Genomic DNA, 17708 nt, shown 5'->3' on the forward strand with positions numbered 1-17708 from the left:
TCATGGTTGTTCACCTCATGTAGCAACTATTACAACTACTTTGAAATACTACTCAACATGAAAATTAAAGAAAACCATAAGGCTCCTGCCGGTTGCCACAATACAATAATGATCATTTCATACATATTCATCATCACATTATGGCCATATCACAACACCAAACCCTACAAAAACAAGTTAGACGTCTCTAATTTGGTTTGCATATTTTACGTGGTTTAGGGTTTTCGAGAGAGATCTAATCTACCTACGAACATGAACCACAACGTTGATACTAATGTTTTCAATAGAAGAGTAAATTGAATCTTCACTATAGTAGGAGAGACAGACACCCGCAAAGCCTCTTATGCAATACAAGTTGCATGTCGAACGAGGAACAAGTCTCATGAACGCGGTCATGTAAAGTTAGTCCGAGCCGCTTCATCCCACTATGCCACAAAGATGCAAAGTACTCAAACTAAAGATAACAAGAGCATCAACGCCCACAAAATCATTGTGTTCTACTCGTGCAACCATCTATGCATAGACCTGGCTCTGATACCACTGTAGGACAACGTTGCATAGAAAACAAAAATTTTCCTACCGCGAGAACGCAATCCAAGCCAAGATGCAATCTAGAAGACGGGAGCAACGAGGGGATGATCAAGACTAACCCTTGAAGATTTCCAAAGCCTATAAGAGTAGGCTCTTATTGCTGCGGTAGACGATCACTTGCCGCTTGCAAAAGCGCGTAGAAGATCTTGATCACGGTGCCACGATCGGGCAGCACCTCCGTACTCGGTCACACGTTCGGTTGTTGATGAAGACGACGTCCACCTCCCCGTTCCAGCGGGCAGCGGAAGTAGTAGCTCCTCTTGAATCCGACAGCACGACGACGTGGTGTCGGTGGTGGTGGAGAAACCCGGTGGAGCTTCGCTAAGCGTGCGGGATGTGGTTGAGGAGAGAGGCCGCTAGGGTTTGGGGAGAAGGGGCGCCGGCCACTATAGGGGTGCGGCCACCTTGTGGTTCTTGGGTGGCCGGCCCCCTCCCCTTGGCCCCTCATTATATAGGTGGAAGCCCCAAGTGTTGGACTACAAGTCTCCGAATAAGACCCGAACCCAAAACCTTCCATGTGATAGGGAAACCTACCCAAGGTGGGAATCCCACTTGGGGTGGGATTCCCCCCTTCCATGTGGGGGGGTGGCCGGCCCCATAGGGGGAGTCCACTTGGGACTCCTCCCCCTCTAGGGTTGGCCGGCCATGGAGGTGGAGTCCCACCGGGACTCCACCTTCCTTGGTGGTTTCTTCCGGACTTTTCAGAACCTTCTAGAACCTTCCATAGAACCTTCCGGATCATTTTAATTCACATAAAATGACATCCTATATATGAATCTTATTCTCCGGACCATTCCGGAACTCCTCGTGATGTCCGGGATCTCATCCGGGACTCCGAACAAATATTCGAACTCCATTCCATATTCAAGTTCTACCATTTCAACATCCAACTTTAAGTGTGTCACCCTACGGTTCGTGAACTATGCGGACATGGTTGAGTACTCACTCCGACCAATAACCAATAGCAGGATCTGGAGATCCATAATGGCTCCCACATATTCAACGATGACTTTAGTGATCGAATGAACCATTCACATACGATACCAATTCCCTTTGTCACGCGATATTTTACTTGTCCGAGGTTTGATCTTCGGTATCACTCTATACCTTGTTCAACCTCGTCTCCTGACAAGTACTCTTTACTCGTACCGTGGTATGTGGTCTCTTATGACTTATTCATATGCTTGCAAGACATTAGACGACATTCCACCGAGAGGGCCCAGAGTATATCTATCCGTCATCGGGATGGACAAATCCCACTGTTGATCCATATGCCTCAACTCATACTTTCCGGATACTTAATCCCACCTTTATAACCACCCATTTACGCAGTGGCGTTTGGTGTAATCAAAGTACCTTTCCGGTATAAGTGATTTACATGATCTCATGGTCATAAGGACTAGGTAACTATGTATCGAAAGCTTATAGCAAATAACTTAATGACGATATCTTATGCTACGCTTAATTGGGTGTGTCCATTACATCATTCATACAATGATATAACCTTGTTATTAATAACATCCAATGTTCATGATTATGAAACTAATCATCCATTAATCAACAAGCTAGTTAAGAGGCATACTAGGGACTCTTTGTTGTCTACATATCACACATGTACTAATGTTTCGGTTAATACAATTATAGCATGATATATAAATATTTATCATAAACATAAAGATATAAATAATAACCACTTTATTATTGCCTGTAGGGCATATCTCCTTCAAGAAGCATACACTCTTGATTTTAAATATTGATCTGAAGTGTTGAAATATTTACACACAAAATTTAATACGTGCATCTTAAAATTCCACACGCTCACAGTCGTACCACGGAGAAGTGACATTTTTAGTGTCATGTGTAGAAAATACAGATTTTGATGTAAAAAAAGTTGTTGACATGATGTTCTTTTGTTTTTTTACACAGGTCACAAAAACGTTGGTTTTAAGTAAAACTTGATGTGTGCACATAGAGTTTCGATATGTAAGTGCGATTGTTTTTCGATTTTGTTTCACATTTCAAAAAGTTTTTTTTCTAGTGGTAGGAGCATATGCTCCCATCTGCCAAATTGAATTTCTGCTGAACTTCAAAGTTTATTTTTGAAGTGCATATTAAAATTCAGTAGGCACGATGTTATTTCCATCAGTTCAAGAGTGGACAAACGGAGGCTGAGCTACATGTAGCCATTTCTATTTAAAAGTTCAGACTTTATATTTTTAATTTTTAAAAGATCTAAAAAAAGTTCTTGATGTCCCTAATAATGAAATCTACAAACATGCAAATCTTAATATGAAATTCTGTACTTTGGGCTAAATAAAAATGACAAATGTGTGGCTCTGACTAGAGTGAATAGTGCACATTAAATTTGTCAGATTTTATAATTTTCGTGTAGCCTAAAATACAAAGAATATTGCATTCGGATTTTGCACGTTTGTAGATTTCATTATTGGCAAACATCAAGAACTTCTTTTCAAAAAAATTCAAACCTAAAATTTAAATTCTAAATCTTTGGATATAAAGGAGTACACGTAGCTCGCCCCAATTTGCAGTTTTTTGCATCTAGTCCATACTGATTAAAATCGTGTTACTTAAGATAGTTAGATACTCAGTTCGTCTTACCACGGTGTTGTGCGTATGGTATCGTCCTAGATTCATACAGTATACAGTACGAGTACTACAGATAAATATCACGTTTATTTTTATTTTTTTGCGAACATTGATATGCATCGATGGGTAGAGCCGTAGCGGGATACCGACAGCTTGCGCTATGCCAAAGCGAGCCACGTGACTCGACTCCAGTCGGCACCGGCTCACCACTCATCTTTCGCCACTCGATCACACCTCACTTGCTTCCCGTTCGTTGCCGTGGTGCCGCCGCCCGGCCCGCCCACTCCCCCGTCGTTTCCGGCGGCGTCGCCGTCCCGCGCGCTTCCCCGAAACAACAAAACACGGAAGCGCCTGGGCGAATATACTGACCAGCCCCCTTCCCTCACCGCCGTGCCCCCTACTTGCACGCACACGCAGTCACAGACACCCAAATCCCACCACCAGGCACCATGGCGGCGGTCGCATCGGCCTCCGCGCCCCCTGTCCCCGCCGCGCCCTCCTCCAACCTCGCCGGGCGCTTTCCTCACTCCTTCCTGTCCTCCCCTATCCGCGCCCGCCGCCCCGTCGTCCTCGGCTCCGGGTAACCCGCTCGACTCGACTCGACCCCTCCTCGCCATACACATCTACCTCTCGGCCTCGCTGCAACTTTGGTTTGCCTTTGTGCACAGGAGTAGCAGGGGGAGGTTCCGCGCGGAGGCGACGCAGCGGGAGAAGGTGAGGCAGGGGGAGACCGTGGTGGAGGAGTCCTTCCCCGTCAGGGAGGCGGCGGAGGGCCCTCCGGAGGCGGTGGCTCTCACGGACGACGACGACTGGGTCGTCAGGCTCGAGCAGTCCTTCAACATCTTCCTCACGGTGAGTGATCAATCAGTGTTACAGCACAGCAGGCAGCTGACTGCAGGCTCCCGATATAGATTTGGGCTTCAGATTTTACGCGTGTCTGAACTCTGAACATGTGCTTGTTCTACGTCTTGCTGTGGGCTTCCCCGCAGGATTTCATCATCGCGATACTTGATCTTCTGTACCGTGACCGCGACTACGCTAGGTTCTTCGTGCTCGAGACCATCGCCAGGGTGCCCTACTTCGGTGAGGCTCTCGACTTACATGCTCACGATAGCATGTACTCTAGGTCACTGAAGTTTGTGGTACACTTCTCGCATACCGTTTAGTGCCTCTGTTTTTGTTGAGCAGCATTTATATCGGTGCTTCACTTGTACGAGACCTTCGGCTGGTCGAGGAAAGCGGATTATATCAAAGTGCACTTTGCTGAAAGCATGAATGAGTTCCATCATCTCTTGATCATGGAAGTATGTTCTTAATCATTATACATATTTTTTTTATGCCCTGTTTTCTTCCTAGCCATTAACCTGAGCTCGAGATACCGTTCTGTGTTGGATTGCAGTTATGCATATTTCTTACTTTCTTCCTCCTCTCGGCTCATATCAGGAATTGGGTGGCAATTCTGAATGGATTGATCGCTTTCTTGCGCGGTTTAGTGCCGTTTTTTACTACTTCATAGCTGTTGGCATGTACATGCTGAGCCCAAGAATGGCATGTGAGTACAGATATTAGTTCCGATCATGAAGTATCTGTTTTCTTCTTATTACTGTGCTTTTATGATGATAATGCTTGAACTCGGTTACCTTATTATATACAGACCACTTTTCTGAATGTGTTGAGAGACATGCATACTCAACTTATGACAAGTTCCTAAAGGTCAATGGAGGTAAGACAAACTTACTGGGCTAGCTATTCTTCCTGATGTATATGAATTGATAACTTGTACAATAGCTAACCATCACCTTCAGTGCTATGTGTTTTGATTAAATTGTATACCTATGATTTTATGGAATAACAGTAGCCTGGATATCAGATATTAGCTGACATAGCCAAGTTGGTTGCCTCTTGTTTCCCTTGTTTGAACTACCTCCTGTTCATAATTTATTGAGCCTATTACATAGTAGTTTTGTTGTCTACCTACCTGGGCTCCATTGAACGCATGTTTGCTTTCCTGTGATGACAACTTCCAATTCCATAATGCACACTATTTTCCTCTTTTTTCAACAGATCAGTTGATAAAACTACCAGCTCCAGAGGCAGCTATAAACTATTACATGAATGAGGATCTTTACCTATTTGGTAGGCCCTTACTTGAACATGTTTATCTTAAGGCTTTATATTAACCATTAATATCTATGCTTATTGCTTTCATGGCTTATATCCTCAGATGAGTTTCAAACATCAAGAGCCCCAAGTTCTAGGAGGCCTAAAGTTGGTACAGTTCTTTCTGGCTCTTGATTCTTGGCTGCTTCACTGAGTTAACTTTTTCAGAATGTCTGGGTTTAACAAGTTTACTGTTGCTTGGGAAATTAGTTTCGCTGATTCATCTGATTAAATCAAGAGTTCATTGCTGGAAAGTATAATATAAGACCCATCAAATCACTGTCATGATTCGTTTCAGCAGATTGTTACCTGATCACTAGCTCCTGCTCTTGGAATTTCGTTTTTAACTGTCTGTACTGATAACATAACGCCTATAAACGAGAAGTTGGATTTTCCTCTTGAATGCTTTCGCTATAAAGTTATGTGTGTTCTAACTGGTTCCCATATACCATTTTAGATAACTTGTATGATGTATTCGTCAATATACGTGACGATGAGGCAGAGCATTGCAAGACGATGGCGGCCTGTCAAACGCCTGGAAGCATCCGTTCTCCTCACTCCACGGAGAGCCGTACAGAAACTGATGTCAAGAAGTCGCTTGCAAATGAAGATTGACTGGTTGTACCTCCGCGCTAGAGCATCGCAGAATAGCATACACACTTTGTATAGACATTAGCCAGACTTCGTATTTGTGAACCATACATATTAGAAATAGGTGTAAAAGTACATCACAGATTGACAGCGATGAATCTGCGCAGTGGGTCAAGCATTAACGCATGCCATGGACGTTGTAATCCGATTCTAGTCAAGCTTATATGTTTTGTATTTCACATTAATGCGGTCCATGCTGATGAACATGTCTCAACTCCCTATCAATGATAGAATCACATCTCATGTAAACATTGGCTGTAATATTGACATACTGAGTTAGGACGTGGAGTCATATTTACATGTAAGTTATTTTTGGTGCAAATATTGTATTAAGTATTTCACAGCTGCTCCAACTTAGCGCCACCTGGATATGCACAAAGGCCATGTTGTAGCTGTGAATTGTGATGTTGCTATGCATTTAGTCATATACAAATTTCTAGCAACTCTAGTGTCTTTTTTCTAAAAACAACAAGATATCATCTGCATATTGTAAATAGATTACACCCCTGGGAAGAGGTTAGGACACAAACCTTTAACTAAACCAACACCGCTACCCTTAATGAGCATTTTAGAGAAAACGTCAACCACAAAGTTAAACAAACAAGGTGACAGAGGGTCACCCTGTCTCAAACCATTCCCAGTCAGAAAAAAATCACTCCCAACCTCATTAACATCTACCCCTACAGAACCACCAGTGGTCAACTGTTTGGTGAGTCTAATCCACACAGGACCAAAACCGCTAAGTGCAAGAATTTCATAAAGTATATCATAACCTTTTTCATAATCTATCTTAGAAAAACCTTCTTGCTTTTTTTCCTATATACCTCATGAACAATCTCATGCGCAGACACCACACTTTCAATAATGAATCTTCCCTTGATAAAAGCAGTTTGACACTGAAAAATAAGCCTGCCAGTAATTCTTGCTAGCCTCTTAGTCAACACCTTACATAAAATCTTAAAACTGCAATTCAACAGACTTATGGGCCTAAATTTCTTTATGGACCTCACATCATTCTCTTCTGGAATTGAAGTTATATATCATAGCAAAAGTTAACCTAAAAATATCTAGCCTATCTTCAAACAAAGCATCAAATAGATGCATCAAATCAGAACAAACATACTCCTAGTAATGTTGGTAGAAGAAAAAAAAGGAAGCCCATCTAGTCCAAGGAGCTCCATCAGCATATGAGCCAAATACTGCCTCCTTCACTTCCTCTAAGGTAAACCTACTTTCCAACATGATATTTTCTTCAGGAGTTACCTTCTCATTATTTGAGAAGAAATCATCAAGCCTAATATCAGGTATGTCCCCTTTACCAAACAACCCCTTATAAAAGGATGTAGCTATTTTAATCATATCTTTAGTTTCAGTAACTGGTCCATCATGTCCATCTAAAACCGAAATCATTTTTTCTCCTTATCTAATTATACATAGCATAAAAGTAAGTAGTATTACTATCTCCCTCACTTATGTCTCTATCTCTAGATCTCCATTTAGCTTTAATTTCATCTATTAGCCAAAAATTGCTAAGCTCTACATAAATTTCATTTAGCCTAGCTCTTTCATCCTCTTGAAGATCTTGAGTTTTAGATTTAATATATATCTAAGTTATCATATTCTTCCATAAGGGATTTTTCATTTTTCTAATTTCAGCATCAAGATTTGCACTCCACCCCTTAGCTAATTTCCTAAAATACCTCAACTTACTAGGCCAAATATCTAAAACATTAACACACTATTAGCATTCATATTCCAAGATTTATCTACCACATCATTAAAAGATATGGTAACTCCACCGCTTTTCAAATTTAAAACCACTCTTTATGGGAATGTGAGCCTCCCTTGAGAGGATGGGAGTGTGATCACTCCCCAACCTTGCTAAAGCTCTAAAGAGCTTCAAAACTAGTAGTACAAAAATTCATATCAATCTACTCATAATTAGATTACTTGGGTTATTAACCCAGGTGAAAGATGTACCAGCTACCCCTATTTCTATCAGAGCCCACATTTCAATCCAAGCATTGAATTTGTCAACCCATTTAAATCTGTCACCCCATTGCTTTCATCACTCTAACATCTAACTGGATTAAAATCACCTCATATCATTGCTGGGACATCCCGATTGAGGAAAAGTTCATGCAAGTCATAAATGAAAGCATTCTTGCCCTCCTCATAGGAGGAGCCATACAGAGTTGTTAGCCTCATAACTGTTCCAGAACTCTTAATTTTAACCACAAAGCTAACATAAAACTTCTTAACCTCCCAAAAAATCACATCAAAGATATCTCCATTAATTAATCCCTACGAAGATAGCTCATGCTAAACCCTTTGCAAGAAAATAATTCCAAATAAAATTCCAATTTCCTAGAACATTCTTTAGAAATTTTCTTTCTTAGTTTCCTGAAAACCAATGTAATCTACTTTTAAAGGAATGATAGTATCTTGTAAACACTTTTTCCTACAAGGGACAAAAATCCCTCTAATATTAAAGAAAGACACTAACATAAATATCTCTTCCGGGGGTGTGCCCCGAGATTTCTAATTACCTTTATACATTTCTCTTCTAAAGAATCTACCTCAATATGGAGTCCTTATCTCAGAGTCATAAGAAATAATCCTATCATATTATCTAGAGCATTATTTCCACAACTATAACTAGTTTTTAGGGATTGCTTAGCCCTTTGTCCTATTGCATCTACACATACACATCTAGTACTACACCAACTATTGTTACTATCAGCAAGAAGATTATTATTCAAAAGTAAACTACTATTCTTACTATTATTACTATCAACAAGAGGATTATTATCCAAATGTAAACTACTAGTATTACTATTGTTACTTTCAGCAAAAAGAATAAAATGTAAACCACTGTTATTACTATCAGCACTAGGAGTATCATGACAAAACGTCTCCTTATAAGGTGCTTCTATATCTAAACACTCCTTATTTATACCAGAAATATCTATCCCTACATCATTAGCCATGGTATCTAGATCATCAACTGGAAGAACACTAAGAATGTTAGACAACATTGTACCTTCCATTTTTTTGTCAGGTCCCTCCAGATTGCTTCTCTTTTCAAACTCCAATGCCTCATCTAAATTTTCACTTCAATCCTAGTGCTTTGTTTGGTAGCTTGCACTGGACCATGCGTAGCTTGCTTCTTGAAGTTTCTTTTCTTTGTTTCATTTACCTCCTTATCCTACACATCTATCTTGTTAAAGCTTTGCATAATCTCATCTCACCCTGTCCCGGAAATTGGAGCACTAGAGTTTGAAGTGGGGAAAAGCAACTTGCAGTGTCAGATCTAGCATTTGCAGTCCTACCCACAACATTGCAGATGTTTTTTTTTGAACAAGGAGTGCCCCGAAGGGCCAGGAAGCTTCTCATTAATTCCGAACAGTGGAGGTACAAAATATTACAAAGGAGCCCATAAGATCTAAATACACATATAGGTCCCTAGCATTTGCAGAAAAGACCTCACTGAAAGATGATGAAACGCAATCGGGTCCTTCTCTTTCCCCGCCATCGAGTCAGAGGTCTGCTACTCCGCCGTCATGCGAAGAGGCGGGCACGGAACCACTTGCCTCTACGCAGCCGTAGTATGCGACTGCAAACCTCAGGTAGGGCCTCACAAAGGAGGTTGATTTACCGGAATCCATCGCCGACAAATGGATAGGCCATGGAGTGGCCTTGGATGTCGGATGGCAACCAAGTGCCGCCGAAGAGCTGCTCAAGAAAATAGCTTCCCACACAGAAACTCCGTAGCACCTTTGAGGCAGAAGTCGATGAAGACGATCCGGGGGAGGCTCGCCGTCGCCTTTCTTCTTACCACCATGGCAAGGAAGAAGACGCCGTATCCTAGCAATCTCCAGGCACCAGCTCATCGACAGAGAAGACCGGGTCCTGTCCCTCGATCCAAAACCGGCAAGCCATGCTTCAGCTCCCCCTCGCCACCAAGGCCGGCCAGGAGCAAAGAAAAGGCATACCTTGCAGCTCCGTGAAGAAACCCCACCTTGCCTCCACGGCCGGCCAGGGGAACGTCGGCAGAGCTGCCGGGATAGAGATGAGAACCCGCCTCCGCAGCTTCGTTGAAGAAGAAGACGGCGCTGCTTCTTACCCCTTCTCCCTCCAACCACCGGAGCAGAGAGAGGGCAAGCATCAGCCCTAGCCTGGTCAAGACCCAGCGGCTCAGATCTTGACCACCGCCTCCACTACAGGGCTCCTTATTGTTGGAGTAGCCGCCGAACACCGACCGCGTCCCTCCGACGAGGACGACAAGGAAGAAGAACAGCAGCCATCGCCAGATCTGGCCCAAGGCGACCGGCGAACTCCAGTCGGCATCAAGCCGACTACTGGCACAGAGGCCACACCTACACCTAGTATATACACTACAAAGGCCGCCGCCTTCCCTTAGCGCATCTCGACCGGCGGCGCCGGCGAGAGTGGCCTCGGGTCGGCCCGACGAAGGAGAGGCACCTCTCAAACTACTGTAGCGCGAGGAGAGCAGGGGAGGGAGAAAGTGAGCGCTTAGAGCATCTCTAACAGAGCCCGTAAAAACGTGAACTGAAAACACTGAGTTTAGTTCACCGAACTCGTGTTTACGGGTCGAAAAATTGATGGCGCAGAACAGACCCCGTAAACGAAAACCGTAAAACAACATATTCCCTAATTATGGCCCACCTGTCAACCTTTTCTATTTTTTCCCATTTTCTTATTTTTTCTACTCTTCTTCTTCTTCTTCTTCTTCTTCCCGGAGACATCCTCCTCCCAAATTCTTCCTGCCTTGGCCACCAAATCGCCAGCCCAGGCCGCGCTCCCCCCCGCCGCTCCCGGCCGCGCGCGCGCGCCACGGCCCGCGATTGGCCGCCGCACCCGGGCTTGCGCTGGCCGCCGCGCCGACCCGCTCCCCGGCCGCCGCGCCCGCCTCCTCGTCGCCCGGCGCGCGCCCCGAACACCGCGCCCGCCTCCTCGTCGCCCTGGCGCGCGCCCGCCTCCGTGCCTGGCCGCCGCGCCCGCCTTTGCTCCCGGCCGCCGCGCCACCTCCACACCCGCCCCGCTCCGACCATGCCCAGGCCGGCGCCGCCGCGCCCGACCCGCCCGACCTGCCCAGCCCCAAGCCGCGCCGCCCAGCCCCGCGCGCCGCCCTGCCCCGCGCTGTAACGACCCGAAAAAACCCTAATATTAGATTTTTCTTCGCCGCCTGTTTTTCCGTGTCGTTGCAAGTCATCATGGCATCATGCATGCATCACATCCATGTTTAAGCAAAATAAAATTATTTTATTAAACCCTAACTCTTTATTTTCTCTCTCATATGGTTTTAATAATCCCTTATCTCTCTTTTCCATCTAATAAACTCTAACCTCCTCTCATATATTCTATTTTATAATTAAATTGTGCAACAATTAATTTTGGAATAAAAATGTTGTTTTGTTTTGATTACAAATGAACTAATATATTGAAAACTAATTTTAATATTCCTCTCACCTTTGCCTCGAATTCAAAACGGAAAGGAATTTGAATTCAAAGGTTTTAAATAAAAAGAGAAAAGGAAAACCTCAAAAGCCTCCCCTCTTATCCTAACCCCTCTAACCCAGCAGCCCATCCCTGGCCTCTCTTTCTCCTTCCCGACGGCCCACTTCCTTTCTTCCTCTGGCCCGACTCGGCGTGAGACCCTGGTCCTCCACCACCACAACCACCGACGCCAACCACTCGTCTCTCCTCCTTATCTCCTCGCGCTGAGACGCCTTCCTCTCCACGCCTCCTCCCTCCCTTTCTTTCCCCTTCTCCACGAAAAAACAGAAGGTTGGAGAGGGTTTTCTTCCACCGAGCGCTGCCGGAGAAATCTTGACCGTGCCGTCACCTCCGTTCGCCCCGAGCCACTCCGTCGGCGCTGTTGGGTGCGCCTCGCCGTCGCGTGTCTTCTGATGCAAGTAATCGAGCGGGGGTCGTCATCATCCTCGCCAATTTCGACGTTCCCCTTTTTCATCTCCGGCAAGAAATCGTCGAAATTACGGCGCCTCCCTCCTCCTCTGCTCTCACCGTCAGCACGTCGAGCTTCGTCGTGAGCTTCCGCACCTCCTGAACCCCTTGACCTCCCCTCTCTCTTGCTGTTTCGCCGTCTCACCTTGTTGCCGACCGCCGCTGTCCGCAGATGTCCGCCGCCGACGAGATTCCGGCGCTCCCCGACGACGGCGCCGCCCCTCCACGGTCCGCGCCGATGAGACGAGGCGAACGCGCCTAACCTCGCTTCCTGGGGCGCCCTGGAACGTCCGCTGGTGCGACGCCACCCCGCCGCGGTGACCACGGCCACCAGAACACGAGCGGCACCCCCCTTGAAGTGGAAGCTTCGCCACGCTGGCGCCACGTCGACCCGCTGGTGTGGTGACCCGGCATACCACTGCATGGTGTAGTATGCAAGTCTGATATAACACCAATGAAACACAGTTCCACGGGTATTATATCGCTCAGAGTGGTACAACAGAAACATATGCGGGTCCAAGGCATGTCTATAGAATTACAACATCGACTCTTTACAAAAGATCCACACAGCCTCCTACTTTACAATGAGGTAACACTGCAAATAAACTCCAGAAGAACGACTCGTGATCTAAGCCTATCACGAACTCTATTTGTAGAGTATTTCACTAACTACAGAGGCTAAGCATAGATTCTAGCTAAATAGGAGCTAGGTTTAGGAAGAAAGTTCCTTTCTATTGCTAATCTAGGTTTTCTCCTTGTTGGATGTGGTATCTGACTCATCTGACAGGGTCCTGTCTCTTGAAGTAGTTGATGACTCCTCGATCCTCGAGTTGCACTGTAGATCCTCCTTCGATGCCTCCATATCTAAGCAGGGGATTTAAGAGTGGGATGAGTACGAGCTCCTCTCGTTGATATTTCAACGAAGAGGTAAGTTGGGCTGCGGCTTGGGCTGTGTAGGTGGGCTTCTGCTGGGCTGTGTGCTGGGCTGTGGTGGCCCGCCAGGTAAGCCAGGTAGGCTTTCTTCTTTTCCTTTTGTTTTTTGTTTTCTTTCTTATTTTCTGTTTTGAATTCTGCTTTTAAAATTCAAATTTGAATCCTATTTATACCTTGCAGGATCTTAAATATGTGAATCCCTTTGGAGTTTACAAACATACTATTGTAAATATAAAAGTTTTAAAATATTTCATATGTGTAATGACACCCTTGTTTATTAAATGTTAATAGAGATTGAAAATGGGCAATTATATAGTCCTAATTACCAATATCAATTTAGGCAATCCAAACTATTTCTCAAGAGGTTCTTCTAAGTACCTATTGATAGTTAAGTTTTTATATTTATCTTTTGTTACATTGCATTAAACAATTTACAAGGCATGGCTTAATATCAAGTTTCTTATTTGAGCATATGATCTCATAACATTATTTCATGTGCTCATGGTGGTTATTGATTTGGAGAATTGTTATTTTAAAGTATTATTGTCATCTTTTAAACCCTTGGTTTAATATGGTTAAGGTGGATCTCATTTCTCTCATGGGTCTTCTATTTATATGAAAACAGTAGTTAGTTGCACCTATATAGCATGGCTTGAAAAATAGGTTAAGTTGGTATCTTGATTCATTTCAGGGTTGACTGAACAATTCCCTTATTCCTATTATAGCTTAGGCATGGTTTTGGTTTTTATATTATGATCACCATAGTGATACCTGAACTAGGGTTTGAGATTTAATTCTAGGGTGTAGAGATGAGATGACACCATATTACATGCGATAGGGTTTAATCTCCCCTAACCATGATAAGGTGGTTATTTACTTAACATTTTAGGTGCTCCTCTAGTTATTATGATATTAAGAATTAGTTTTATCTTCTACCAATTGGCTTCTATTATTAACCTCAATTTATCATTAAAGTAACTACATTAATTATAGTTCTTTTTATAATTAACTTTGGTCATATGGATATATTGTTTCTCACCATATCAAGTATGGAGTTTTACTCTAAGATTTGCTTAGGTTCTTTAATTTATGAAATATAGATGTGGTAGGATTCTACTTATGATTACTAATTGAATCACAAGTTAAAGTTGGAATATCAGCCTAGGTTTGCTTACTAGTTACCTCCCTATGATTTCATGTGGTGAATGAGATCTACTTATCCTATTAGGGTTTATTCTCCATACCCAAGTTCTTAGGGTTTATGATCATCACTTAGTTAATAATGATCAAGGCTTGGCTCCCTAAGGTATCTCTCATTAATTAGGTTTCTCAGTTCCATGATCAAGCATTGTCTTGATCAACTAGGGTATAGTACTTCTAATTTACCTTCTTGAATGGGACTACTAGGATTACCTCTAAAGTTTATATCCCAGGAGAATTCCTGAGATATTATGTTAGGGTTCTATTTAATCAATGATGATATACTCATCTGGTATATGGATAGTTCTCTCCCTTATATTCAAGTGTTGCCCCAACTACTTGTGTGTAACACCATGGCTTGGGCTCTCTTATAAAGGGATGGTTATTCTAGGGTTTATGGTGTACTCACAATATCTCAATAGGTATTTAGTCTAAAACTCCACTTGGCTATCTGGGTTTAATTAGCCTCCTCATTACTTTATCAGTTCATGGATATGGTATTATTCCATGTGATGATAGGTTGTCTCACCACTCCAAGATGAAATGGTTAATCTCCTAATACTTTAGTTCAAAGGTTATCCTTTATTCTTAAATAGGTAAAGCTTGGATTATTATGAATGGTCTCACTCATTTGGGAAGGACTTTAATACTAACCTGAGGTTAGGCTCTATAGAGATTGATGTGATCATCAATGTCTATGTTAAATATAAAGGGTTTATCTCTCTAGGAATTATATTGAATAATATCCTAGTGTTCCTCTCAAGGATGATGATTTGAATACTTTGAGGTATATCCAGGGTTTAGCTCCAGGTTTGTTATTGCTTTTCTAATAATTAATATAGAACTCTCACCTCTCTGGTTTTGATGTATAATAATTTGAGATGGAGAAGAATCATATTCCTTAGTTGGATCTCCTTGTGATAATTCCAATATTGAAGTGGAATGAATACCATGAGGTTTCATGGTAAGATCATGGATTAGTTTTAAGACATGGAAAAGATAAGTGAAGAATGGTTTCTCCATTTTATTGTTACTTGATTTGCATTTGAATAAATGTTCTTAGGTTATGGCAATGGTTACCATATTATGATCTGTTGTTTGATCAAGCAATTGATCATTGAGTAAAGTGTTGTTGTGTTGATTATTAGTTCCATTTGATCTAACCCCTTAGATCAAATCATCTCTACCCAAAACAAAGTTTTAGCAAAGTCACATTGAGGTTTATAGCGCTTGACCTGATGAGCTACTTCAATTCCACCAAGGTCAAGTGAAACTTCAGTTACTGTGACTGTTTTACTTTAAAGCGCGAAAATTCCCCAGATTTTCTATGCATGAATGCAATGCACACATCAGTTTCTTCTATTTTTGTAACCCCAATACCTGGGATATTACAGTCTCTACCCCTTAAACTAAACTTCGTCCTCGAAGTTTGAACTCTCTCACGTTTCGGAGTGTGGATCTGACTTGTGCAGACTACATCTTTTCTCAAACTCCTTGGTGATCTCACTGGATATAATTGAATATATCCCTTGTCCAGATTCTTCCTGGAATCCATTAGTGTCTGTCTCTGAACATTAGTTTCTAACTCCAGTTCTATGATTTTCTTCCGGGAATCTAATAATACCTGTCTCTGAACCATGGCTCTAACTTTAATTATTTGATTTCTTTCAACTCTACAAGCTTGTTTTCCTTTATCATTGAAAAATCAATGATGGTATTGGTAATTAGGTCTTTGTTTTCCCTTACTACCAAAATTGCAGTAATGGTGCTTAATAAGGTACTAACTATGGAATTGGTCGTGATGGTTTATTTTTCTAATAATGGATTAGACTTATATAGTCCATCCAATCATGGTTTATAATTGATACCTATTACTCTTTAGTTTCATTTAGGTTCCATGAAAGGAATCATTCAACTAGACTTTAGTTTTGGTATGGTCAATCTACTTCAGTCTTTGGCCTCCTTGAGTTGTATTTGGTCTATGGTATTTCTTTAATCCAACTTCATTATACTTAGCTTACTTGAGCTTCCGTACTTCTGAGTAACTCTTACTCACTTTCTCAAATTATAGTCCACTTCTTACTTCCTCGAGGTATGAACCTCGGCTTCTGTCTGACTTCCTTCTGAAAGTAGTGTTCAATAATCTTATGAAAATAAGATTGAACTTCCTCTCAGTTCAGACCTTCTTATTCTATCCTGCTCAAAATATTGAGTTATTGTACATCCAACTCAATCTTTACTCTACCCCTTAGAGTTTACTTATGTTCTTCGACTCCTTTTCTTCCAACTATTGAGCTTATGATTAGAATATTAGTCTGGGTCTAGCTTATGGTTTGTACTTATTCTAAGGTCTCGCGAAGAATGTTTGTGGTGTATCCACTCAATTGTGGACATCCAATGTGAATCCTTTGACTAAATGATTAAAGATCTAGCTATTTGGCTAACAAGATTTTTATTTGTTCACAAACTTTTGTTACAAATAATTAAATTGTGGACTATTTGTAATACCAACTGATACCAACTGTGGTTATTATACCAACTGTGGCTATTTGATATCTAAAAATGGATTCTATTATAGGTTCTGATCAATTGGACGAGACATCTTCTACTTTATCTCGCAGTATTGATATTATACCAATTGTGGTCTTCTGATATCAACTATGGTCTTCTTATATCTGCTATAGTTTCATAAATCATCTTCCTTCATTTAGGGTTTATTGTTGCAAGAAAACCACTAGCTAACACTATGATTATAGTATTCGAAGTGATTTCCCATGCATTCCCTCTTCTATGTGGATTATGGATCCGCTTCAGCTTCACCATAATCATTATATTTCTCACCTTCATGCTTCTTATGTACGAAAGTACTCCTCAATTGAGGTAAAGCATGAATTTTGATTGGTACTTCCTTCCAAAGATTGTGGTTGCTTCCCACAACTTTGTTTCCTTTATCTGATGAACCTTCATCTTGACTTCTAAATCTTCCAGATTTCGTCGCTTCCTCACACGAATACTATTACCCTCTAGATCTATAGCATCAAGTAAGGACTTGATATTGCAACATGCATTGGCATATCAATGTCAAACTTCATGTATGGATCTAGTCAAACAATGAAAATCCAATAAAATCCAAGAAGATTCAGCTTTGTGTTTATAATACACACCATCATAAGCCTAAATATAATAGTTGAGTAAGACATCTCTAAACATCAGGCTCTGATGTGTAGTATATAACACCACATAAGGTAGGTTTATATCGTGATACTTAGCACTTATGGAAGTCTACTATTTGTCTCAACATTTACCTTAATTGCTCATTTGCAATGAGGTAAACTTGAAACAACATGGTCTAGGATAGTTAAGTTTAACCTAGTTTTGTTTGGAAGTACTTACTTAACTTCTATTTTGTTGAGGACTACCTCACATGCTATCTCTGGATTCTAATATAGCTACTCTAAACTCCTAACTATTAGAGCATAGCTCCTATATTTCCAAGTGTTTCTATCCAAAGACTATGGTCATGGTGTGCTTGACACACTTCCCATGATTTTGGAACACAATTCTTGCACTATTGTTGA

The 17708-nt window shown here is 42.0% G+C and overlaps 1 protein-coding gene across 2 annotated transcripts; it reads left to right on the forward strand.

Annotated features, from left to right (window-relative positions):
* Nucleotides 1-3593: 3593 nt before the first annotated feature.
* Nucleotides 3594-6331, forward strand: LOC127323387 (ubiquinol oxidase 4, chloroplastic/chromoplastic). Of its 2 annotated transcripts, none has more exons than XM_051351540.2 (9): nucleotides 3594-3778; nucleotides 3867-4050; nucleotides 4188-4281; nucleotides 4387-4502; nucleotides 4642-4750; nucleotides 4853-4921; nucleotides 5263-5334; nucleotides 5423-5470; nucleotides 5816-6331. In XM_051351540.2, the coding sequence occupies exons 1-9, from the start codon at nucleotides 3648-3650 to the stop codon at nucleotides 5971-5973; spliced, it is 981 nt and encodes a 326-aa protein (XP_051207500.1). In that variant the 5' UTR covers nucleotides 3594-3647; the 3' UTR covers nucleotides 5974-6331. The 2 variants fall into 2 exon arrangements, with proteins under 2 accessions (XP_051207500.1, XP_071682974.1); XM_071826873.1 differs by having other exon boundaries at nucleotides 3595-3778; nucleotides 3873-4050.
* The last annotated feature ends 11377 nt before the right edge of the window (nucleotides 6332-17708 follow it).

The sequence above is a fragment of the Lolium perenne genome, chromosome 2 (genome assembly GCF_019359855.2).
Source record: "Lolium perenne isolate Kyuss_39 chromosome 2, Kyuss_2.0, whole genome shotgun sequence".
In the NCBI taxonomy this organism is placed as follows: domain Eukaryota; kingdom Viridiplantae; phylum Streptophyta; class Magnoliopsida; order Poales; family Poaceae; genus Lolium; species Lolium perenne.